This window comes from Limulus polyphemus, unplaced genomic scaffold (genome assembly GCF_000517525.1).
Source record: "Limulus polyphemus unplaced genomic scaffold, Limulus_polyphemus-2.1.2 Scaffold4695, whole genome shotgun sequence".
NCBI classification, from domain to species: domain Eukaryota; kingdom Metazoa; phylum Arthropoda; class Merostomata; order Xiphosura; family Limulidae; genus Limulus; species Limulus polyphemus.
The window spans coordinates 20,725-46,579 of NW_013670305.1; the positions used below are offsets into that span (position 1 = coordinate 20,725).

General features: G+C 32.3%; 1 protein-coding gene across 2 annotated transcripts; it reads left to right on the forward strand.

The window, feature by feature from the left end:
• Positions 1-3,844: 3,844 nt before the first annotated feature.
• LOC106471550 (rho GTPase-activating protein 19-like) lies at positions 3,845-24,850 on the forward strand. Of its 2 annotated transcripts, XM_022400165.1 has the most exons (11): positions 3,845-3,889; positions 5,332-5,665; positions 13,957-14,043; positions 14,885-15,094; positions 15,394-15,617; positions 16,482-16,655; positions 17,599-17,751; positions 18,723-18,809; positions 19,103-19,183; positions 21,103-21,309; positions 22,844-24,850. In XM_022400165.1, the coding sequence occupies exons 2-11, from the start codon at positions 5,449-5,451 to the stop codon at positions 22,895-22,897; spliced, it is 1,494 nt and encodes a 497-aa protein (XP_022255873.1). In that variant the 5' UTR covers positions 3,845-3,889; positions 5,332-5,448; the 3' UTR covers positions 22,898-24,850. The 2 variants fall into 2 exon arrangements, with proteins under 2 accessions (XP_022255873.1, XP_022255874.1); XM_022400166.1 differs by lacking the exons at positions 3,845-3,889; positions 5,332-5,665 and adding an exon at positions 10,102-10,154.
• The last annotated feature ends 1,005 nt before the right edge of the window (positions 24,851-25,855 follow it).

Consider the following 25,855-nt stretch of genomic DNA (forward strand, 5'->3'; position numbering starts at 1 on the left):
TCCCACAACCGATGTAAGACTAATGGGCCTATAATTACTGGGACAAATTTTATGACCTCCTTGAAAAGAGGAGTGACATTAGCTAACTTCCAATCCCCTGGTACCTGCCCACTATTCAAGGACTTACAAAAAATAGTAGCAAGTGACTCACATATCCAATCCTTAACCTTCTTCAAAACTCTTAGGGAAATGTTATTTGGCCCAGGAGCCTTATCGTTCATTAAACGTCCCAATTTTTTCTTAAAAACTCAGAATTAATGCAGTTGTCTTGTTTGACCTTGTTTCCATCTATCAACTGTTCAAGATATGGAATACTGCTTAAATTTTCGTTACTAAAAACTGAATAAAAAGCAAAATTTAGTAACCCAGCCATCATCAGATACGAACCTTCCGTTATCATCCCTCAAGGGTCCTACCCCAATCCTAAAATTTTGTTTGCTCTTAAGGTATTTAAAGAAATCCTTACTGTTAATTTTGACATTTTCAGCCACCTTTTTCTCACACATCCTTTTGATATCATAATTTCCTGTTTCACCAACTTTCTTGATCTTCTATAAATCTTCTAAATCTCCCGTCATACCAGTCAATTTAAATTTCTTAAATTTATAATGCTTTTCTTTAATTTTATCTCTTATACTCTTTGTTAGCCAACCTGTTTTTTTTATTTGCAGCTACCCTATTCATTCTATAAGGAATATGTTTGCTTTAAATATTTAAAAAATTATCTTTACAACTTTTCCACATCTGATAAGTGTCGCCAAAAACTCAGCTGTCCAATTCACAACAGATAAATCTTGTCGCATCCCTTCAATATTTGTTTTTGGAAATTTGCAACGAAAATATCATTATTCCTTATCTCCATAAACATTAAACCTAATAGAACAATGATCGCTTGCACCCAGATGTTCCCCAGTTTCCACCCTCTCAATCATTTCTAAACAGTAAACCTAAAATAGCGTTGTTTCTAGTAGGTTTCTTGACAAATTGGTGAAGAATGCCATCTTAAACACTTTCCAAAAATCTTTCTACCTCATGGTTTGACTCTAACATTTCCTAATCTATATGCCTGAATTATCTCTAAAGGTGTGGGGGATAATTTAGCAAGTTCGATAGAAGAGTGGCTGAAAAGGGTTGTTACAAATGGAGTTCAATCAAACTGGATTAACGTTACATGTGGGGTACCTCAGGGCTCAGTCTTAAGACCTTTGCTTTTTTAGATTTACATCAATGATCATTTAGTAAGTTGGGCAAATAAATGGCAAATGGGTCTTTATTATAATAAGTGTAATTTAGATGCGAATAACCTTAACATTATCAAGAAAAAGGGGAATCTTGGTGTAATAGTTGATCAATCTCTTAAGCCATCCAAGCAGTGTGCTGTTGCTAGCGGTATGGGAAACAGGATTTTAGGTTGTACCTACAGAACTATTGAATGCAAGTCTAAAGAGGTTGTAATTTCATTGTACAGGTCACTGGTTAGTCCACATTTCGAATATTGTGTTCAGTCTTGGGTTCCTTACTTTGGGAAAGACATTGAATTGTTGGAAAGGGTTCAGAAAAGGGTTATTAGAATGGTGCCTGGAATGGAGGGGTTGTCATATGAGAAGAGGCTGAAATCTCTCAAATTGTTTTCTCTTGAAAAATGACGAATTAGAGGGGATCTAATTAAGGTGTTTAAGGTTGTAAATGGAATTGATAGTGTTAATGCATCATATTTTTTCATATTTAACAGTGAGAATAGTAAAACTAGGGGACACAAATATAAATTTTGGCAGAGTAAGAGCCATCTTCAGCTCAGACAGTTTTATTTTTCTAACAGGGAAGTTGGCCTTTGGAATGGGTTGCTTTCGAATGTTGTGGAGGCAGTAAACTTAAGTGAGTGAGAAAGCATGATAAGTATATGAATGACAAGGGTTGGCTTTAAGGTTTTTATTTATTGATAATTTTTAGTTTAGTATAGAGGATGGGACAGCCGAGATGGGCCAATAGGTCTCATGTTATCCCAAAATATAATGTTATGTTGTGACTGTAGTACTAATGAACCCAAATTATTAAATTGCTCATTAGTCTATTTTAATGCCCCCTAGTGGCTCAGCGGTAAATGTGAAGGCTTATAACCTACAAACCATTTTTAGATACTCATGATGGACGCAGCACAGATGGACCAGTGTGTAACTTTTAATCAAATAAAACGCACATATGGTATTTAAATTTCTATTTCATGATTAGCCATATTTTTATCATATAATAGCTTTCTTAATCTTTCTCTCTCCGTTCCACAAATCAACAAAAGATATACCGCTCAGTATATTAAAGTACATATATATATATATATTTATTTAACTTCATGAATAAAAACTTGGGATGCTGTAGTTCAATACATGTATATCACGTTGTCGTAACTGTCATAACTGGTTTATCAGTTTGTTTGTTCTTGCTGTGACTAATATATCTAGTTTGTCAGCTTTAGGCGTTCAACTCAACACTAACTCTAACGACAAGTTATGTTTTTTGAAACAACGATTTTTTTCTATCACATGAATAAATTTGGCACGACTCCACTAACTTTATTTTAATTCACTAAAATAACTTACGCTGTTATGTGCGTTTTTCACTACTCACGAAACGTTTCAGGCAAAAGCTGGTGGTTCGATTCAAATAGGTTACGTAAATTTATGACTAAAAATCACCGACATAAATAATTAATTAAAAATAAAATAAGAACAATGGATTCCATGTAAAGATTCAATAACCTTCCTTCCCAGCATAGTTTGAAATCATTCCTGTTTTTCTGAAGTGTGGAATCAGACTGATTTTATTGGTTGAGTATCTTAACGAGCTTTTTTTTTATGTGTACTGAAGTAAATACTAACACATAAGTAGAATAAAATATGCATAATAAATATCACAAATCAAGTCATTCACAAACTAATTATAACAAGAAAAATTAGTAAGAATCACATGATATACATTAATAAAAACTTTCAAGTGAAAGTACAGAAAATGTTAATTACTCTATATCTTCAGGCCATCTGGGATACAATAATATATAAATATAAATAGCTGAGAGGCGCTATTTAGATCAGAAAACCGCTTAACATCTGTTACGGTTTTAACTGAATAAGTTGGTGAAGTGTAGTTTTTCATCTATTTTATTCATATCACAACAAATCAAAATTTTAATAAGTATTTTAGCCAAAAGTTATGTCATTTGTCTTCCAAAATATCATTGCATTAAAATTAACAGAAAAAAAAAATGATGAGCTCATGCTTCTGTACATTCTAATATCACCTTTTAATGAAAGCTCAATTGCGAACACAGTTGTTTCGTAAAGGTTTTTAAACGCTGATCACTTTATAATTATAATTTATTTGGAAAATATTTCGCAATTCATTTTAGTATCTTTGCTTCTCAAGAAGAAAAGCCTTCGAAATTTCGATCTTCTGAGGCGTTTTCAGTACCTTAAACACAATGTTGTAATCCTCTGTGCTATTGTTTCTCCCCATTATATTCTAGCATATTTTATTACGCGGTATAATTATTGTCAAAATATTACCGAACGTTTTCCGACTTAAAAAATTTATATTACTTAAAATTAAATATAAAATTCAATTGTTGGTAACTACTTTTAAAAGAGATTTGTTTATATTGCCCTCTATGTGCTAACGTCATTAAAGAATTTTTTTTTAAGTTTCCTTTACCGTGATTGGTAGATTCTGTGTAGGAGCGTCCAATCACTAGACGGCGGGGTTTTCAACGGCTGGATGACTTCTAAAGGAAGTGTCTGATGATATCGCTGTGTGAGATTTATATTTTGTAGTGTTCTGTATTCTATAATATTCCAAGTAACGTTTTGATAGATAACATCAAGTGAATTGTATGGTATTGGTAAGCAACGGTTTTTGTGAACAGTCTGTATTTAAGTCATCTTTTTGTACTATTATTATTAATGTTATTTACATTTAGATTCCAACATCTATATATTCAGCATAATACTTGAACTTGAAAAATTTGACTGTTTAAGTTAATTTGTATTTATAATTTTTATTCTAAATTTTATAATTTGCAACACTGACGGTACAATTATAATATAAATGAATAAGTAACTGAAGTTTGGCTTACAAGTTACAAGGCTACGTTATGTTAGGCGAGTTTTATGCTTAAGATTTTAAAAAACCAAGTCCTTAAGTTATATTGCCATTACTACTAGTTTTACTAGTACTACTGCAGAAAGATTGACTCGTTCAGTGATTGAGGCTTTCTAACATAAATGTGTGAAATTTAAAGCTAAAATTACTTTCGAAGTGGCATGAAACAATTTAAAGATCACTCACTGATCAGTGTATATTAATAATATTAGGCGTAAGTCAACATTTTTTAAAGTTTTGAACACTAATTAATGCTATTAGTATTAATCATAGGAGTAACTTAGTAATAGTATGGCCTAACGCTGTTACAACACTAACAGTAGAACACAATAGCATGGAGGTCCCATATGTTAAGAGTTTAAAAATTAAACATTAAGGTGGGCCTTCATTGGTTGTTGTTTTGTAAAGGATAAAATTAAAATTTGTAAAAACTAAGTTCTGCTAACATTTCCCAAGATAGTTTTTGAAGTATTGGCTATTGCTAGCTTAGCGCTTAGAGTTAAACTTTGTAGTATATTAACTATTATTATAAATTTACAATAACCATTTATGGTTTATATAACACTTCTCAATTTTATGCAGTTCTAACTTCTAGTTTTCATTCTTGTTTTGTTTTTCCCTGAGCAAAATTTTTTATTTATGAAAAAAAATCTATGTAAAAAGAAACATACAGGTTAGAACACTTCATTAACTTAAATTTTGTTTTTTCAGCAAAATGAAAAAATATTTTATTAATTTTTAGGCTCATTAATTTCTGAAATCAAAATTAAAGTATTTTAATGTTCTTAACTGTTTTTGATTCCTATTTTCTGTTTGAATGTAAGCCCTGAGTAATTTTTGTTTGTTTTCAGAAAAATATGAAAATACTTGCATAGTATGTAGTATTTTTGGAGAGAGAGAAAACCAAAGTGGATTTGTCTCTTATTTATGTTGATAAATAAACATTAATAAAATTAAATAAGCTATCATATTGTTTAAGTTTTAGTTTAAACCTTCCTACTTTAAAGTTATACTGTAACTTCTTACAAACGTTATGTATTTAAGTGTCTTGAGAACTAGAGAGTGTTAATACTGTTCTTTAAAATCTTTTGTAGTTATTTTCAAACTTAGAAATACAAGTACAATGGTTCTATTTCTAAACATATTAATATAATATTGTCCAATTCAAAATATTTGTTTCAGCACAAGAAAGAAATGTCAAGGCTTCATTGTTTTACCTAGTTTGAAGAGTTTCATTTCTGTAACCGTGTCCTATAGTTATTTTGACGTCTTATTGCAATTGTTGAACTCACTATAAAAATGGAAGACTGTCACTTAGACGTTCACCGTTCACAGAAGAAACTCGTGGACAAACTGAGAAATAGTGACCCAGAGAAGTTTGCGACTTTATGTCGAATGCATTTGTGTTTTACACTGGACTTGAGTCATGAAGAGTTTTCTGCATTGTTGGAGCCCAAAAAAAGTGAAACTAAATCCAGGAAAGGGTTTGGTGGTTTTGGAAAGAAAACAAGACCAGGTGAGAAGTTACTGTGGCTATTAGTTAGACTTTACACAAGGTAAATGATAATAGAGAAAGTAGAATTTGTTTGAACAGTTTACTTAAAATATTGTATAATGTTAATTCCAGCATATTTTTCTATCTTGGTTAATTGTTACTTCTTTATAGTATTTGATAAATTGTAAATCTTAACACCTGTTGTACTAAATCAATTTAAACTGGTTATTCTCTAAAGCTTTGAATCAATTTAAATCTGATTATCTTTTCTGTAGTGTAGGGTCAATCTTAATTCTGGCTGAATCATTATAGTTATTCTTTCTTTTGTTAGGTCAATTTTAGCCCTTGCCTTCTACTGTATGGACAGTTCAGTTTTAACACGGGTCTTCTCTAGTATTTGAATCAATAACTGTAGTTATTAGATTAAACTGGCTCTCCTAATTTTAGTCCTTGCCTTCTACTGTATGGACAGTTCAGTTTTAACACGGGTCTTCTCTAGTATTTGAATCAATAACTGTATTTATTAGATTAAACTGGCTCTCCTCTTTATTCTTAGATTGTTTTAACTCCTGATGTTCTCTATACAAATGGATCAATTTTAATATTGGCTGCCTTTTGCTGTGTTTGTTAATTTTAACTTTGGTTTGGTTTTATACCAACATGCTGATTTTATCTATTGACTTTCTTCTCAAAGGGGTTTGATAACTTTTGGTTATCCTATCAGTAGTGTTGAATTTAAACTAATTATGAAAGATCTGTTGGGCTGTGACTTATGTGAGATAAAAAATATATTGGAAATGTTGTTTTTATAAATCTGTGATGGGCAAATTAAGAGAAATGTAAAAAATTCATTTAAATTTAATGTGATTTTTATCACAAGTTTTAGGTCTATTGGTAATTATCTTCTGCAATATGGGATCAGTATGATTATCCCCTCTTTCTCTGGATATGATCAATATAGAGTCATTATTTTCTCTTTAGTGTAGGACCAATAGAGTGTTTTCTCTATCTCTAGTGTAAAATAAATTCAAATTAATTATATTTTATTGATGGATCAGTGCTAACTCTGCCTTTTAAATAGATCAACTTTAGGTTGTCCTGTTTTTATATTGTTACTTCAATTATTGTTTACAGTATATTTACAGCTTTTACAGTAAGCAATATTAGTTTTTAGAACAGGTACGACGTTTCTATCACTAGTGCGATCATTATTCCTAAACCTTGTGTACTTGATAATGATCGCACCAGTGATCAAAACGTCGTACCTGTTTTAAAAAACTAATCTTACTTACTGTAAAAGCTGTATACTGTAATAAAATATACTTTATCAGTAAGTAAACTCAATACACAACTATTGGCTGCAGTGTTGAATCAATTTTAATCGTTTATCCCACCCCTAATGTTCTACCTGACCAATTTTAATTGGTTTTGCCCTTTCTATAAGTTCTAATGCAATGTAACTTTCACCTGTTATGCCACAGTCGCCGACCGTTGTCTGCTCGCGCACTTCTGAAAGTTGTCTAGCTTAAAGTGACCCCAACCCAGTAGTTTCCATTTTCATTATATAACTGGAGTAAGTGACATTGGAAAAAAAACAACAAAATTTGGCCTTATTTTACATTAAGTGTATATCTACAACAATCCTAGTTAAATATGGATTACGTAGCTAATTTTTTTTCTCCCACACATTGTTCGTTTTAACGGCAGCCGTTAGGGGATTGACGTGCTTAGCTATATTAAAATTGGATTATTATATGCAATATATTTACGTTTAATGATAACAGGAAAACGTGTACAGTTTTTAAATCTTTTATCCGTTCTTTCATTGTTCTATCCTTTGAATATTTTCCATCAACAGATGCGCAGTAAAATCAGTTACACTTTTGATGTACAGTTATTATGTATAACCAAAGTTTCTAATATTATTCATGCTTCTCAGATTTTGTGACTGATTGAAAACTACAGATAAGGAATATATTAACTTTACCAGCTGCATTCAGGTAATGCCGTGTTAGATTAGATTTTAACAACCGGTATTCAACGGGAGGATTATATGGATCACACCAGCAGCTGGCAACGTGTTTTTTATCACGTGTTATGAATATCGATAAAACTACGTGTCGGTGTTCATAATCCGGTAACAGGCTTCACAGTTAGGCCTATATGAATAGCATTTAGAATAGTCAATCCTTGTACACAGAAAACGTTGAATTGTGATTTGTGTGTGTGTGTGTGTGTACACATATCGGGCAGAGAAATAGCTCGAGTAGGAAACCGGGTCAAGTGTAGGGTGGGGTGATATGGGTGTGTCATTACCTCTGTGACATGTTATGAAAACAAAGAAATATGACTCCAGAAAAGTATACCTCGAATATAATAAGGAATTAGTTCAACATGAGAAGGATATGTATGGCTTGATCACGTTTTTTAAAGTCGATTACATTCTGTTTGAGTGTGATGAAACACGGTAATAATTAGCCATGTAATTTGGTTAAAGCTTGTTTATTGCAAGTCACAGGCAATACAATTTGTAATTATTTAGTGATAATGGGTCATCGCCAATTCCTTGTTGTTTAGAAACCCAGCGCAAGATGGCGATGATGTACTATGTTCGTTGATTGAAAGTAGCGTTCAGTCAACAAGTTTGATTGTTTCAAAAAATATATAAAATACGTGTGAAGAACCTGTATAAATTCAATTGTCTCCTGTTGCACGAGATTCATTGTTCTTTTCAACTTTCCTTATCCCAGCTGAATCATTGAATGTTGCGACTTTTAGTTGTGTGTGTTTTTTATTACGAGTTTTAAACAAGCCACATAATTACAGACGCTTCAAATGTGACGTATGGGCTTTTCGAATAACAACTGGCCAATCCATGTGTGAGGTGTACATTACTTACCCAATCATGTTGCAGCGTAAGGCCTCAAATGACGTGGCTTTGTTTACAGTGTTCACAGAAGTAGATTCACCCCCCCCAGTTTAGTTTTAAAATCATTAGTTTGAATATTGTACTTATCACTTTTACATTATGGGTCAGTGAATTGAGAGGTTCAAGTACGGTAAAGTTAAAAAAATTGTCTGGTACGATACGGTATATAATAACTGTAAACTACAGCGTTCTGTATTTTTATTTAAACTTCCTATAATGATAGGGACGTATCTACGTTGGAAGTTGTATAATAAAATATTTCTTAAGGAGAAAAATTCGTACGTTCGCCATTTTTCCCAAACAAATTAGATACGGGTTTCGACCCAGTCGCCGAACGATTCCTGCTTATCAACAGTTCACTGAAAACTGATGATGGAAACTCGTTTAAGAAAAAAAAGTACTAGTGGGATTTAGACATTTTGGCAATAAAGTTACAAAAAAAGCGGCATTTATTCTCCATATAGTCATAAAAAAACTTGTTTCAGCCAATGTTTCGCCGTTGCGGAATTACCACGGATGATAGTACAAGAACTATTAGCTCTAATGAAGCCGTAATGATTGAAATAAGTTTTTCTTATTATTATCTGGAGAATAAAAATAGTTTGTATCCTAACGTAATTGCCAAAATGGACATTATTTGGACGTCTTAAATTCGGTTAGGTTGTTTATATTAAGGAAATTTCCTGGGGTTAAATAAATTTTATCACTATATGTAAAAAATCATGCAAGTCACCTCAAGCTTTATATCTACTTATTTGGGAACTAGCATGGACAATTATTAACAAATGTATTAATATTTATTTATTAATGGGTAGCATCTCTTGTCGGGCCGCGCTGATACGATATTCCATGCACGCTGACGGAGTCCTTGTAGCCATTGTTGCAGAGGTATAAAACTGCTGTCTGTCATCCAGAAAAAAAACAACAGAAGTTTTTGATATTGTACTAGCGAACTGGTGGAGAAATAAAGAATCGGTAATAATTGGTATGAATAAATAAATTACAAGTTATTGTATAAATAGTGGGACTGGCTCCTACGCATTCACACACACGTCTATTTTGTAGTTTTGTGTACGAGTTTGAAGAGTTTAAGAGCTCCAGACAGTACTTTTTGCTGTTAGACGTTGTAGATGCGTTCCATCTTGTTCCCTCGGGGTCGGGCGAGGCTCAAATGTCTGCGGGCCTCTGACCATTTTTGATAGCTATCGAAGATGTAGGCTTATTAAAGACTTGAGTATTTTCGACCAATAGGAAATTCGCCTCTGACATCCTGATGTACAGTTTTCCCATATTTTTTACTTGTATATAACACAAATGTACACTACAGTCGACTTTATATAAATGTGTTGTTCTTTTTTTTATTTTTACTTCAGCAAGGTTTAAAAAAAAGACATACAGTTGGTTCATTATATAAAATAAGTCGAAACTCCAAACGACAGCTGACAAAAGATGGCCGTTATAGAATATGAAGAAGCACGTTTATATGTTGCCCGTTTATAAGGTATAGAAATATATCGTAGTGGCACCCTCTAGTGTATTGTTCAGAACGTCGGTAATTTTCTGTCAACAATAAAGTCACAGGTCAGATGTTATCTTTATTATTGATGTTATTCATGTCGATATTATTAGCCTGTTGTTGACAGGTGGTACAAGTCATAACATTTCTTTTAATTAGTGTTAAATACCGCCACCATACGACTCGTGCTTGAAACACGACGTACGTGAAGATAACAAGGTTTTTAATCGTTTAGATAATTGATACGTTTAAATAGATAAAGTTTTTTTTTCTGTATCTAAAAACAAGGTATTAGATTTGTAACAATAAAAATGCTTAAGTCTTCGGTCACACCGTCGGATGTTTTTTTTTTGCTCACCTTGTAGTGGGGTGGAAACCAACTTATTGGTTTGAAAAAAAGCTCAACTTGAATGTAAGAACTGTGTCAATTGAAGAGCTTCATGATATACTTATTGAGGTTTACATCTTTATCAAAGTTTCAAGCGGGTGCCTTATGTCTGTCTATCTACATATAATATTGATGATGATGTGTGTTTAGCAGTCTTGTGTAACCTTCGTATTAACGTGCCTCTGTTTCTGAGGGCCTGAAACTACATCAATAGCTTCGTATGTGTGGGTGTGACCTCTTCTGATAGTTGGTGGTGTTCACATATATATATATTCCTTACTCCGTGTCATGGATCGTACGTGATGCACGAGAACAGGTGTATTCCTTTCATTCATAAAGCTACAGAATTTAAGTTAATGTTACGTCACCTAGAACTCTAAAGTGTGTGGGGGGGGTGCATTCTCATAGTTGATGTGACTTCGACTGGCACGTAGTTATACGTGGTTTGGTATGGTAAAAATAACTGTTTATTTTTTCAATTCAAAGTGTTATATAAATGGGTCCCTTCATCGAGGAATGGTTTTGTGGTTAGGGGGCGCTTGACTCGCCATCTGAGGGTAGCGGGTTTGAATTCCCGCCACCGAACATACGCGCCCTTTCAGCCGTGGGGGCTTTATAATGTGACGGTCAATCCCACTATCCGTTGGTAAAAGAGTAGCCCAAGAGTTGGCGGTGTTGACTAGCTGCCTTCCTTCTAGTATATCACTGCTAAATTTGGGACGGCTAGCGCAGATAGCCCTTGTGTAACTTTGCGCGAAATTCCAAACAGACTAAATCCTCGAGGTATTTTGTGTATGAAATGAATTATGACCCAATAACCAGTGGTTTTGGAAAAAAAAAATAGTAACAATTTCATTGTCACTGCTTTATAAAGTTCTATACTTTAAAAACTAACCGAATTTGTTAATATAAGTAGATCACAAACGTTTAATACGAAGTATCGGATTGGACAGCTCTGAACCAATCATAGTGGACGTTAATGTAATCAGAAAGGTTCATCATTCTGACCGAATATTTATGCAATACCCTTCCGCACATTACAGGTAATAAAAAAATTTCAATATATATAAAATTTGATTTGTTTGGTGGGGGCTGTTGTTTTATTGAAATGATTCTAGCGTGAATAAAAAATATAACTATCACTCGCGGGACTACATTTTAAAACGCTGTTTTAACGACAGTTTATAAACTTTACCATCTGTATATCAATAAGGGTAATAAAACAAGCTTTGAAATCCAAGTATGCGGGTGCTTTCTGAGCCTTAATTGTATGTTACCAAAATTATATACCCAAGTAGTAACTTTAAAATTTAGGTTTACGAGCTCGTGGTAGTTATAAATCCAAAAGCAGCTTGTTTTTTTTTTTTTTGTTGTTGTTGTTTTTTTTTCAATGCAAGTAACTGACATAGATTGCTCATCAAATCTCAAAGTTTAGTTAGTAAATATCAGTTTCACGTTTGAGCAGTTGTCTTGAGTTTAATAATAGGTTAACTCATTTGAGTCCTTATGTTATGAAAACGTATGCGTTGTTATCGAGGGCAGCAGACACGTCAGTGTTTTGTTCGCGGGCTGGATTCTGTGAAAAAAGGGCAGGCGACTGCAGCTGGTTTTATTAGCAATGAACTGACGGAATAAGGGCTCCTGCTGATACGGCTCCGCCCTACAAAACAGATGGGGGCGCTCGTGACAGTCAGCTGCATATTCTTTTCGCTTTGCTACCCACGTGCACACTCTGTGTTGATGGTTTATTGTTGTAGCTAACTGCTATTTTATAACTTCAGCAGGCCGCTGCTTCCAAAGGAGCTAGCTCGTTGTGTTTTAAAGCATGACCGAAGTAGTAACAAAGCTTTGTTGTCAAGCCTTACAACGTCACAATATATGTTAAAATATAACACCACACTTGAACTTCTGTGTCATGCGTATACAGTGGTGGAAGAAATCACTTTCAAAGTACCCTTCCTTTTAATATATATACAATTAATTTCAATAACAATCAAAATAACCAGTTAGGACTATTTCTTTTCATAGATTTTTTGTTTTTTACAACAGTTTAACGTGTTGGGCTTAGTGTTCATGTAAACTGAAACGTTGTTTGCCAATATCATAAATAATATTCAACGTTAAAATTGGTACACAATTAAAAATATTTTATTTAGGCCTATTTATTGTCTATCCTGAGGATGACGTTGCAACGTCGAAACATATAGTCGTCAACTTTTTGAAGGCCATAGATAGGCCTAATAAAATGTTTTTAATTGTGTACCAAGTTTAACGTTGAATATCATTTATGATTTTAACTTTATACATAAGTGCCAAAACATAATAATTATGTTGTTTGCCAATCATTGGTTACAAACTCCTTTTTTTCCCCTCATGTTACAGTAGTGGAATTAAATAAAAAAGATTGTCTTTGTAAAGACAACAAATTCCTTAGGTTAAGGAGTTATCTCTGAAAATTAAGAACTTGGGATCAAACTATATATATATTAGTAACTAAATTAGCATAGTCAAACCTGTGTAACAGATTGGTCAAATATACTTAACATTGAATCATTAGTTTGAACTATTCGTACAGTTAACAAAATCTTTGTCATAGTGCCAATCTTAGAAACTTTACTCTGCTTGTTTTGTTAACTTTAACTGATAGGTATGCAAGGTTTATCTGCTCATAACCGTCACTAATTTTAAACTGAAAGATTAGAAGGAGAACAACTAGTCAACATCACCCACCACTAGCTGTGGAAACAATGGGATTTGATTGTCACACTTATAACAGGTCCCAAGGTGAGGAACACGTTTTTGAGGTCACGATATGCAAACCTTGAATCTTTGGATTCACAGCCCGGGCATGTTAAATGATTGGCTACACCCAACCGTTGATCAGCTCGGGAGATTTAGGTTAATTTTTAAATCGCACATGTAGACAACGTTAGAAAATGTTCGTAAGTGTGATGTTACATGCAGTTATATGTTAAAGAAGTATTTCAATTGTAATGAATAACACTTAATGAAATGAACTGTGAAAAAAACTGGATTAAACTATTAGTTACCAATACACTAGTGGTTGCTATGTAGACCTACAAAGGTATCATTACACGAACCTACCAATACAAATTGGACAACGTGCCAAAAAATGACAAAGTCATAAAACAGTTACACGCTGACCATATACTTGGAGAATTTATTGACCTTTGTCGTGAATCTACTAGCTTTACTCTTAAATTATTTGTAGATTCCTTCAATTGAAAGGAAAATAAGAAAAGTGATTTCTTGATGGTTAAAGATAAAGAAAGAACAATTTAAAAAATATTTGAAGTAATTTTACAAAAGTATCTTTCTGTTGGAATCGCAGAGTGTTTCGTTTTCTTTTGTTTGTCTTCATTTTTAGTATTTTAGTTGTCTAAACAACATTATGAAGTTTTTATCTCTTAATATGGTAATTCATAACTGTCGTATTTTACCAAGTTTGCATCTTCTAGCTAAAGGTATCATGGATGGACTTCCACTGACTCAGGAAGCAATTTGTCAAGTGTTTCAACTTATCAAGTACTTGTCGAAAGATTTCAGTAAGTTACGATCACTCAATATCTTTGTTTCATTTCATCGTGTCTAAATAAATGAAGAAACCTTGTATTTATAATAGAATCATCACGAGTTGTTGGTCTTACTTGGCTGACTTGTCTCTGAAATTCATGAAATAACATTTCAGTTTATATATAAGTCTTTACCTGGAAGATACTTCCACAAGGTCAAAAAAGGTCATCAAACTTTATTTAACCATAAGGAACTAAAAACACTCAACAATATTAACTCTTATTTTACATTTTATCATCTGTCTGACTTACTACCAGAAACAATTTATAAACTAATAATATTTATATACTATTTTATACAGGTTTAACTCTTATTTCACATTTTACCATCTGTCTGGCTTACTACCAGAAACAATTTATAAACAAATAATTCTAAATCAAAGAAAACTATTTTTGAAAATATCAAAGGAAGTATAGATCAAAGTAGGGATAGTTGCTCACGTGAGGTGTAGAATTCCAGAGTCATTTGCTGGAATCCCATTGGCTGATAACTTGCAATAATTTTTATTTTTTTTTCACAAATCAAATTTAATTCTTTTTAAACCTGAAATACACAGGAATAAAAGATATTGGTAGCTTAGAAGATGATATCCAGAAAATGATGAATTTTAGCTGACAATTGACTCCCAAAGGGTTATTGTTTATTGTACACACCACACAAACTCCATAATTAAATGAAAGATTTCTCCAGTTTAGGAAAGATGATAAATTATTATTATTTTTTTACCGAACCAAACCTGGTACTAATTAGATGACTTTTTTAAGAATGATTAGTAGACGTAAGTTTTGTAGATTTGCATCTCTCTTTTTTCAGATATTAGTCAGGAAGGCCTGTTTCGAAAAACAGGAAGTGTGACACGACAGCAAGAGCTGAAGACATTACTGAACGTGGGAGCAATCATCGACTTAGATGCTGGCCATTACAGTTCTCATGACTGTGCAAGTGTTTTGAAAAACTTTCTTGCAGAAATGCCAGAACCACTGCTAATGGAATCTCACTTCACAGTACACTGTCAAGTACCTAGTAAGCTACATAATGAGATACTGCACGGTTAAACTAAAAGAAGTGAATGTGAGGCATAATAAAACAATAGTATATGAACCTTACAAAGCCAATATAGACTTTAAGGAGGAATTCAAATGTGTCTAATATATATATAAATCTTAAATTTGGAGATAAAATAGTTTTCAGGATATATTGATTAGCTGTGCTCTTGTTTTTCCGCTGTTGTGATCAATAGAAAATTCAAAGTTTTTAAATATTTTGTATAATAATTTACTTACTTTTTATATCTGCACTATTGGATTTTGTTCCGTATTCAGGACTATACCAAGAAGATCTTCCTCCGAGCCTAAGAGAGAAAGTTTTGAAGCGGCAGCTGAAGACGGTGCAGCTTTTAATTCTTCTCCTGCCGATCGAAAATCAATTTTTATTAAAAGACATTCTTATGTTACTGCACAAAGTGACCAAGGCTCGTCAGATGAACAAGATGGATTCAGTTAGTCTAGCAACTCTGTTTGCTCCACACTTACTGTGTCCAAGAAAGGTAAAAAAAACAACAACCTTAGAATATGTGAAAGATAGTATGTAGGAATATGGTCCGAATGTCATTCATCACCACCATATTTCTAAATCCTGCCCATGAAATGATTTTTTTTCTTCTAAGTGATGTTTGTGTGTTACTAGTTGTCTTTATCTGTTGTTATAACAATGGGTTGGGGTGCCATTAAACATTTTTCTTTGTGGATTCATCAAATACTTTGTTTGTTTTTGTGTCGCTTTCGAAATAACCTGAAGAGTCATTAGCCTACTCAACATTAACACAGAATCATTTTGAGGTCTCCAGATGGTAACCATCTAAAGCTTATTCGTATATAGTAACTACTTGTGATACATGTCATGACTTTGAAGGTTGTTTTTCCAGAAGAAGAGAATTATATATAAAAACAAATTCTAGAGATCTAAGGTTTGAACAAAAGTGACCACCGGCCAAATTTATAGAAGAATTATTGTAAAAACAAGTTTGTGTATTCCCAAATGTCTTTTGTCACACCTGCTCATGTCGGTCACAATGGATTTACGTAATACCACTCTTTATCAATAATCTTAATTTTGAATGAAGGAAAAGGGTGTTAATAGAGCTTTATATATATATATATATATAACACACTTCATTCATACTAATGTTATTTTTTTGTTTCTTTTTCTACCTTTTATAAGGTCCCTGATTCAGATGATACCAGCATACCTGCTGTCATTAATTCAGGAATAGTCAAAGATATGTAATGACTTTTCAGAAATGTTGTTTCAAGTTAGAATATATATAGAGTAATTCGTAAGACTAGTCACCATAAAAGATCAGAAAGAGTGTTATGATGCTGTAAATGTTGCTACAATGTACCTTTTGTAGATGAGTGCCATGGAGTTGCAGGCAGACTTTGAAAACGTGGTGAAAGTGGTGTCCTTTATGATTGACCATGTTCATGACTTGTTTAAAGCACCAGCCGAACTTGTGCAAGACATAAAGATGCATTTTAAAGAGCAAGAGGCTGTCGTTTCTCCCCTGACTGATGCTGCTCAGAAGGTTAGTGCTGTAAAAATATATACTCTGTTCTGGGCAGTAAGTAGGACAGCTATGTCTAATTTATAACGAGAAGTGAGAGCAAGATGTATTTGAAAGTGTACATAAAAAAATTATCAATAAGTTTGTTAATGTGTTTTTTAACTAGCAGCCTTTCAGTAGAAAGAAAATTGTTTTTACATATTATTTTAAAAACTGAGTTTTTTAGCAATAGGGATTCAGTGAGATCAAACTGGATTTACTAGAAGGACTGTTACTAAATGAATCGGGCAACCAATGGATTATGTGCTGTTTTATGCCCAAATGTAATTGTTGACATGATTTATTTCGCTTCGTCTACTGTTACATTTGCACTGGTGTAATTGTAATAATGGTAACTGTTCTTTAACATTAGCCAAGTTATTGAGAATATCATCTATATATATAAGTATATGAGAAAAAACAGACTGTAGATTTTTTTTTCTTCTATGGCCTTCTTACATTGTTCAGAGACAGTTGAAAATAGCATTTCAGATCTATCTTTTGTCTCTCACAAGTCATTGCACAAGAGGTCTTTTGTTCAATACCAGAACTCTCCAGTTGGAGAGAATATGCAGAATAGTACTTTCAAAGTTATTTATTAAAAGCTGGCAAAGCATTGGAAACCAAAAAGGCCTAAAATGAGTGATAAAAGTCATGTAAACTGCAGATGTTCTTTTTTTAACATTTCTCTTAATTAAAATAAGTGGTTTTCAACCTTTTTATTGCTATAGGAAGTAAAGGTGAGTTACCATACCTTTCGTAATACCAGGAATTTTAATTTTTGATACTGGGTGTCATTAGTTTGTGATTTATTAATGCAAATTAAAATGTTTGAAACTGTTAACTTGCAACTTAGTTTGGTAATGATTAATTATGACGATTAAAATTAAAGTCAGTGGTTGAAACATCGCGTCTGTAATTTCAGAGCGACGCCATTCACACCGCTATAACCTTCTGTGACCGAGGAAAGAAAGGAGGGAAGAATTCTGCAGACTATACCTCGCATCAGTTAGCCGAGCTTTATGCGTACGTACAATGCATGCCTGATTCTTCACAGAAGAAGAGGTTTCTTAAGCAGGTATCTTGTGTCAGTTTATAACGAGGGATAGAGAATGGAAGTTTTTGTAATTTCTGTGATTTCAGACGGAATTGTATTATCATACCATGATTTGGGAAGGGGGGTCCTGTTCTTATTTCTCAGGGGATAGAATTAAGAACGGGGTTTTTTAACTTGTTATAGCACATTTATTCTGTATTCAGGTTCTCCAAAAAGGCTAAAAAAAGTAAGAATTTATTTAGCTTTTACATAAATAACCAATATTGTTCAGCCTATACAAAGTAAAAAAAAACACCTAGTCTTTATAAAAGAGCAAGAATTTGTTACAGAGTAACAAAAAATTAAAGGTTTTGCATGGTAATATCACCTTTTAAGCTTTCATACTGTATGTTTTTTCATGAAAAGTAACTTAAATAGCTTGTTTTCAGTTTTTACTCTTACCCTGTTGATGTACCTTTCTTATTAATTTCTGATCAAAGCAAGATATGCACTTAGATTGACACTAAAAGTCAACCTGGAAATCAGTATAGCTAATTAAATGTACATTACTACATGTACAGATTAGAATTAGTTGTTTCATCAGTTGGGCATCCTTGCTGTTAACAATGTTTTTGGCCATAATCCCAATAACACCCCACGAGGTTTGACTAGCTTGGATGATTTAGGCTAGTGCTAAGTATTTCTATATTGAGTTAATAATGCAAAACAAACTTTATGATGAAAGTGTAATAATAAACAACAAAGCAAAATAAAAAGTAATGATGTTAGATATACTAAATAGTATATCAATATTGTGAACAGAAAGTAACGATAGATAAATATGATATTCATTACCTAGGAAAAAAGAATTATGTATTATAGTACATGGTCTGTTATCATACCAAGGATTAGATTTTGTGAATTTGTATCTGACTCGTTATATATATCTTGAAGTAATTCCTTTCTTTTTACCCGAATAATTTCTCTGGTTTTACTCTCTTAACTATGTGCAGTTCAATAAAGAAAATGGGTTTGGCACACCAAAAATCAACAAAGTGAGAAATCATAAAAGAAGTAGATCAGTAGGGGATTCCATTAAGGTAAGCAGATTGTCAATAACATCGTTCACTTCGTTATGTCTTTCTTTCCACGTTTAATATTTATAGCGAACTAAATATCCAATTAACTTGGTTTTTTGGTTGTTGTTGTTGAGAAATATGAAACGTTGAAGAAATATTCCTATTTCTTGATTATTCTTGTGGGAAAAATTTTAATTGTTTTGTTTTGTGTACTTAAAGTAGTTTAAAACAAATCTTTAGTTTCTGTAGTTTTGGGAACATCACATTGTTTTTATTTTTTTTATTTCTAAACACTCGTCTGGTTTTTCTTGCAGAGACATTTCTTAAGAGCCTCTTTCAAAAAGAAAATTACCCTAGGAGAAATTCAACGTAGTTCTAGTCTGGACATTCTCGAGGTAAACTGAAGAATCATTTCATTTCTTAACTAATACTGGCTAATATAAATAAAATAGTGACCTATATCTTCAGAATGTAATTTTATTTGCTCAATATTTTGCTGTTACAGCTTTGTCAGGAGCTATACTGACAACCGACAACTGTAATTAAATTACAACACCATCATCAGTTAATCGAACATCAATACATTTGTCTGAAAGGTTCAGATGAAATTGGAAATAATATCAAACATTCTTGAACTTAAATCATTGAAACAAATCATGGTGAATAACGTGAAAACCAACAGGTGAAGTATTATATATATATATATAAAAAACACATTTTCATACTTGTATCTATAAGTATTTTTATAGATATCTATGTTATTTCAACTTATCAATACAAACACAGTGTAAAAACATATATTTTAACCATTATACAAGTGTGTAGAGACATGTTAAAATCTTAAGAATGTAGTTAACATCTCTACATGAGAGGCCAACCTTTATATTTATTCGTTTTTCATTTAATTTTCTTTATTAGGATGGATTCTTCAATCTTTAACCCTTGAAAACTGACATTTAGATGAGATCTCGACGTTCGATAAGATGTTATCTGCTTGCGGTATCCATGTTCATTTCTTGAATGCGCAGCAATAGGCACGTGTATGAATATTCTATTAACTGATAATAGTGATTCCAATTTATTTTCAACTGGATTAGTGAATGTGGAGATTAGCTATAGTTCCTAATGAAGACAGTAAAGGTACATTCTGGAAATGTTTAATAATGAACTCCAGTTTCATTAAACAAAGTCCAGAACAATATTGTTAGTTCGATGACAAGGAACCCACTTTGAGACTAATAGTGGCTGGAAACGGCTTGAATGGGTAATGAAGAATAACCTGATGATGACAAAACCTTGTTGAAACGTTGTACATTTGCTGTTATATCAAAGTTTTTCTTCATTATCCATTCAAGCCGTCTCCAGCCATTATTAATATTGTTAGTTAATTGCTGCAGTATGTACTGCAACATCAATGGACGATCTAGGCCTTGATGAACAAGGCATCTGCATAAGGCCCACCCAAAAGAACCACATGGTTTGCACCAGCTGATTACCGATAATTACTTCTACCTCTACGTGGTGTAAACATTAGTAATGTTGAAGAATCAGGTGTTGTATCTACTATGGTGTGACTTGTAGTATTGATTGAATGATGGTTATTAAGAACTGGTTGTATTACTGTTATAATACCTAATGTAAAAATCGTAAATAATAATGCCCATATGTGTAAATTTTTAATTTATATCGTGTACATACCTGAAACAAGAGAAGAGTCAACGTCATTAAAAGACACAACAGAGCACGTGCTAGTTAGGCATGGGGGTTTTGTAAAATACCGCTTGCATATACACGAGTCCAACCACCTCGTACATAGGGCCCAAAATCACTACGAGCTGCCACTGATCAACACGTATCTATCTAGCTACAGTGCCCATCCTGAGGGCATAAATCGTAGTTACACTTTCTGTTAGAAATGATAATTCGATTGATGGAAAGTTTTGTATAAACTCCAATGTTTTCTTTTTTGGAATACTTAAAACAAACCTTAAACGTAGAAATCGAACACAAGAATAATAGCTTTAGTCGTCTTTAGATATGAATATTGTGAGCTTATAAAAAATGTGCTTCTCCTCTAAATATTGTAGATCTTGAATTTATGAAATCTCGATTGTTACGAAGAGGAAAGCATCGTACTAAAGTTCTATCTGTTGGTCATATTTATGGACATTAATTTTTCTTTCGAGATATCTTTCAATGCTCTTATAGAATTTACTATATATATTTTGAACACTGGTGAATTATGAGGTTTTTCTATTAAATTGTAGATGTTATATTTGTATAAATAATTTATCTTCTTACTTCACTGCATTAGAACGAAAAAAAGGATTTGTTTGATACAGAGAATGCACCAACGAGCAATATGGATGATGCTCGTAACATCAAGGACAAGTTAGGAGATAAACGGAAGTTTCAAGAAAAAAAGACTGTAGGAAACAGTCCACCTGTTATTGTGCCAAAACTCATGAGAACGGGTACTCCTTTAAGTAGGACCGTCTTAAGAGCTTCTAAACGTATGAAGGTAAAGTTATCCTTTTAACGCAAAATAAAACAACAACGAGTATCATAGTTTTATTAAAACAAGTGTTTTAATATAATAGTACTAAAACACTATGTTTAATTGCTTTTACCATCAATGCTGATTCACATACATACACACACACACACACGTGTGTGTGTGTGTGTGTGTGTGTGTGTGTGTGCAAATCAGGTTTTTTTTTTCCTTAACAATTGTCTACAAACAATTTTTAAAAGGTCTGTTTTAAGGGGAGCAATGGTCAGTCATAATATACTCATTGTATTATATTTTTGGGAAGTTCTGTATAGTTAGTAAAATGCACAAGGTCATGAAATGTTTCTTTAGTTACGTTTATGAATAATAGAGGTAAGTGTCTATTTGTAAAGTTTTCTTCCCTTAAAATCAAATGTAAAAGCAGCTTATGGTCATTAAGGAATGAAACAGATAAAGCCTTATTTACTCGTGATGTTTGGATAAGCGATCAGGCTCGTTTATTCACTGGTTGAAAGGCAGTAGTTAATTATTATTATCATTCAAAAATTTGTGCCTAAGTACAAAAAAAAAAGTTTATCAATTTGTAGATTTCATACATCTAATAAAAGGTATAACTATGACTAATGAAGAACTAAAACATGCAAGATAACTTAGAAGTTGTACAACTACACAAGAAGGTGGTCTTGAAAACTTGGATCTTTCATAATGGTAAATATTGACTGAATTAAACGTTACTTATATACAGTAATATTTCTTTAGCTTCTGTATAATTTTCAAACACTTTGTATTGATTAAGAATATCTTGTGTGTACACTCCAGTAGCACGAGATCACAATCCTGATGCTTATTTTTCATAAAGGGTAGCTCAGAGGTGTCACTTGTTTTAGATGAAATATAGAAAACCTTGGTTATCCTTTACCTTTAACTGTTTTGAGCACTATAGTTGGAAGATTTAAACAACTAAGAAATAATTCATGTGACCGATGCTCTTATCCTTACTAATTTTGTTAATTTTCATTGCTTAATTTGTATATTAACATTTAAAATTTTGATAAAAAGATCGTGTTTTTTTTTTAAATAATTGTTGCACGTGAGTTTGAAGATAATAGAGAGAAGATGGTGGTTTGGTTGGTAAAATGAAATTTATGGGAGTATCGTGGTGGACTTTGATTTTCAGATATATTTGTTTTATAAATTTATTCAAATTTAGAATAAGTCTAAGAATAATTATTTACAAAGTTGTTGCATAAAAACACAGTTATCATTTAAAATGTGACATTTTGTGCTTCTAATTTATTTCCCTAAACTGGTTAAAGTTCTGGTTTGTCTACAGGAGGTCTAGTCTGTTTTAGGATTTTCAATATGTCACTGAGTGTAAACTGGTTCTAGGGAATTCCTCCTTTCATCAGTAACCCTGAACAGGAGTAAACCAAAAAACGAGACTGGATCTCTTGTAGTTTTAAACTTTAGTTTGTGCACATGATGTTTGAAATGCCGGTTACTGTGTAATAATTCAGTGTATCATATTTTATTTGTTGTGCAGGCTGCAGTCATGATACCGAGAAGCCGAAACTCCGTGGTGCTAACACCTAACTGATCTCAGTTAGTAGAAGGAAAGGTGATTTATGTTAGTTCTAAGAAATTATATTTGTGTATACTACTTTGAAGCGTGACCATACAATGTTATGGACATCAAATCTAAGCGAAAAACAAACATCAAAGAAATGAGCATGCAATTCATTGAATTTCCAGTTGACAGTACATTATAAAATCCAGTTATTGATAATGAACTAAAGTTTGTTACAGCTAAATGCAGAAACTTGAATATTGGAAACAGTTTCCCAGTTAGACCCTGATGAAGAAAGGTCAACTTTTCAAAGATGTTTGAATTATAGGTTGTTGTTTTTTTTTGTCTTAAGTTTATTTTTTGAACTTGCATGTTCTCCTAACAACATGGATGATTATTGGAAGTAGTGTATTTTCTAAAATAGTATTAAAAACAACATTTACAGTACATTTCCAACAGACTTCTAATTCATACACCCCTTCCTATAAAGTTGTATCTTCATATTCGTTTATAGATGTATATGTTTAATAGGTAAAGTTCTGTTAAGCCTTGCGAAACTTGAAAATCTATATTAATCAGGTTTTTATTATAATAAAGTAAAAAGTGATGTACTTGAAAGTAACTTTAAAATATCCCCTTTTTAATGAAGACAAACATTATTGGAAAGAGCCAGAGATTTATCTTCTATTGATAGACTTAAAATAAAAACTGACAAATCGTGGGGGTGTGTAACTTAGAATCAGAATTGCCAGGGTAAAGAAATTTGAAAATCTATTAGTATAATGCTACTAGTAACTCTGAGAATGTTGATTATTTCATTTTTATGTTACACCTTTCTGTACAAGTTATTCTTTCAAATTGATATACATTTGGTATTTGATTGCTTATGTAGTATATTGAAGTATTAGTATTGTACTACTGAAAGGGGTGATCGACAATGTGGTCCAGAAACTTTTAACAGTTCATAGACTGGTCACGATATGCGTAACTTAATTTCGAATTTTATCTTAGTATTAAAGTTATGCAATGTTTATTTGACATTATTTGTAGTGTATGTTAGTAAAAATTAGAATTAAAAATATTTCTTACTGTCTCACCACAACGATATGCAAGAATTAACACGTACAAGCTTCTCGCTACAGTGTTGGATCTGTCCGAGTTGAATTACATCTGTTGTTATTTCCAGCAGAAGTCGAGGTGAATAGACTTAGTCTCAACATTGAATAAGGGAGTTTAATTTGCTAAAATATTTAAATTCATCGTTATCTTAATAGTAAGATACTAACCTTTTTATGGTCTCAAATGACAGACGAGGAATGATATAACAGCATATCATGAAAAATGAAAATATCACTTTGACAACTGTGATAGTTTTATTTCTCAGACATTACTGTTGTTGTTGTAACATTAATCAATTACTAATTATTATTTTTTTGTAAAAAAAATAACATTTTCTGTAGATAAAGTGTAGTTTTTAAATGCAATCCTTGGAGAGTTATATTAGAAGTACTGATCAAATAAACTGGTTTTTATCTTTGTGATGCATATTTCAAAGCATTAAATAATTACTTAGAAATAAGTAAAACTGGAGTCTTCTGTTTTAAACCAACAGGAACTGGGTTCAGTTATTTTATTAACAAGTTTTTAGATTATCTAGCTGTAGGTTTAATGTTTTGTTTTTAATATCTTTGAAAGTTATCGTTTTCCTTTTAACTCAATATCATTTTGTTATTCTTTTTCTCGTGTTTTCATGATTAAATTTTATAAATGACTTGATCTCTACAAATTATACTGTATATAAAGGTTGATTTTTTTTTTTTTTATGTATATGAATTACTTGCTTTTGTGCTTTTGAAATATTTTGTCAATTTCCCACCCTCCTCCCAATGTCTGGAACTCTTCCGACTGGTAGCCCGAGAACAGCCTGATAAATAGTAGTGTGTCAGATTGTGAATGTGAGATTCCATGGTTCAAGTCCCATTAACCAAAAAAAAAACAACTTGCATGCCATACTTTGGGTGCATCAAAGAGTGACTGTCAAACCCCACTAGTCAGTCTGACAATAGTAATCCAAGAGTTGATGGTGGGTGTTGTTGTCTAGCTGGTTTCCCTATAGTCTATCACTCCGAAGTGAATGGTATTCTGTTATTTGTTCCTTGAACAAAAGTTTTGGATACAATTGCTTCCTCTAATCATTCAGAAAACCCGATTATTTAATGAATTTCAAATTATCACGACACGTAAACTGGTAACATCCTCTTCTGCTGTTCGAGTATCCTTTTCATTGGTTTACTTTAATAAAGACTTTACATATAAAAGAATACGAGAAAGTAATAAAGACTTTACATATAAAAGAATACGAGAAAGTAATAAAGACTTTACATATAAAAGAATACGAGAAAGTAATAAAGACTTTACATATAAAAGAATACGAGAAAGTAATAAAGACTTTACATATAAAAGAATACGAGAAAGTAATAAAGACTTTACATATAAAAGAATACGAGAAAGTAAAACATGTCAAACTTTCACAAGGAAGTTTCCTGAAATCAGGGTTGTTATTTTGTAAGCATAGAATTTTCAGGTATGTCATTCTTAATTTCATGATCTCCATTAGATAAGTACATGGACTAAATAAAGAGGAAATATCTTAAGCTTTAATTTAGTTAAAAGTATGATATATTTATGTAGTTCCTTGATATTTCTCAAGACACTTCTAGTTTTGCGGATTTTAAAGTGTTAATTTCAAGGATTGGCTTGTGGGTTCAGGAGTTGTTATGTAAGAAACATGTTTTTAAAGAGTAAATAAAATTAATTTTGTGTAAACCATTAAGAAGTATGTTTTCTACAAACTTCCAACACACGTCAATTTTGACATAGTTTTTATTATGTGTTAAAACATTACAATTACTTGTTCCTCAAACCTCGTACAGTTTTTTTCTAAAGTTAATTTTTGTGTTTTATCATATAATTCTATAGTACCTTATT

Coding starts and splice junctions, on each gene's coding strand:
- LOC106471550 (XM_022400165.1), top strand. CDS start 5,449: ATGGAAGACTGTCACTTAGACGTTCACCGTTCACAGAAGAAACTCGTG. Junction 5,666..13,956: donor TGGAAAGAAAACAAGACCAG/GTGAGAAGTTAC, acceptor TGCATCTTCTAG/CTAAAGGTATCATGGATGGA. Junction 15,095..15,393: donor AGTACACTGTCAAGTACCTA/GTAAGCTACATA, acceptor TTCCGTATTCAG/GACTATACCAAGAAGATCTT.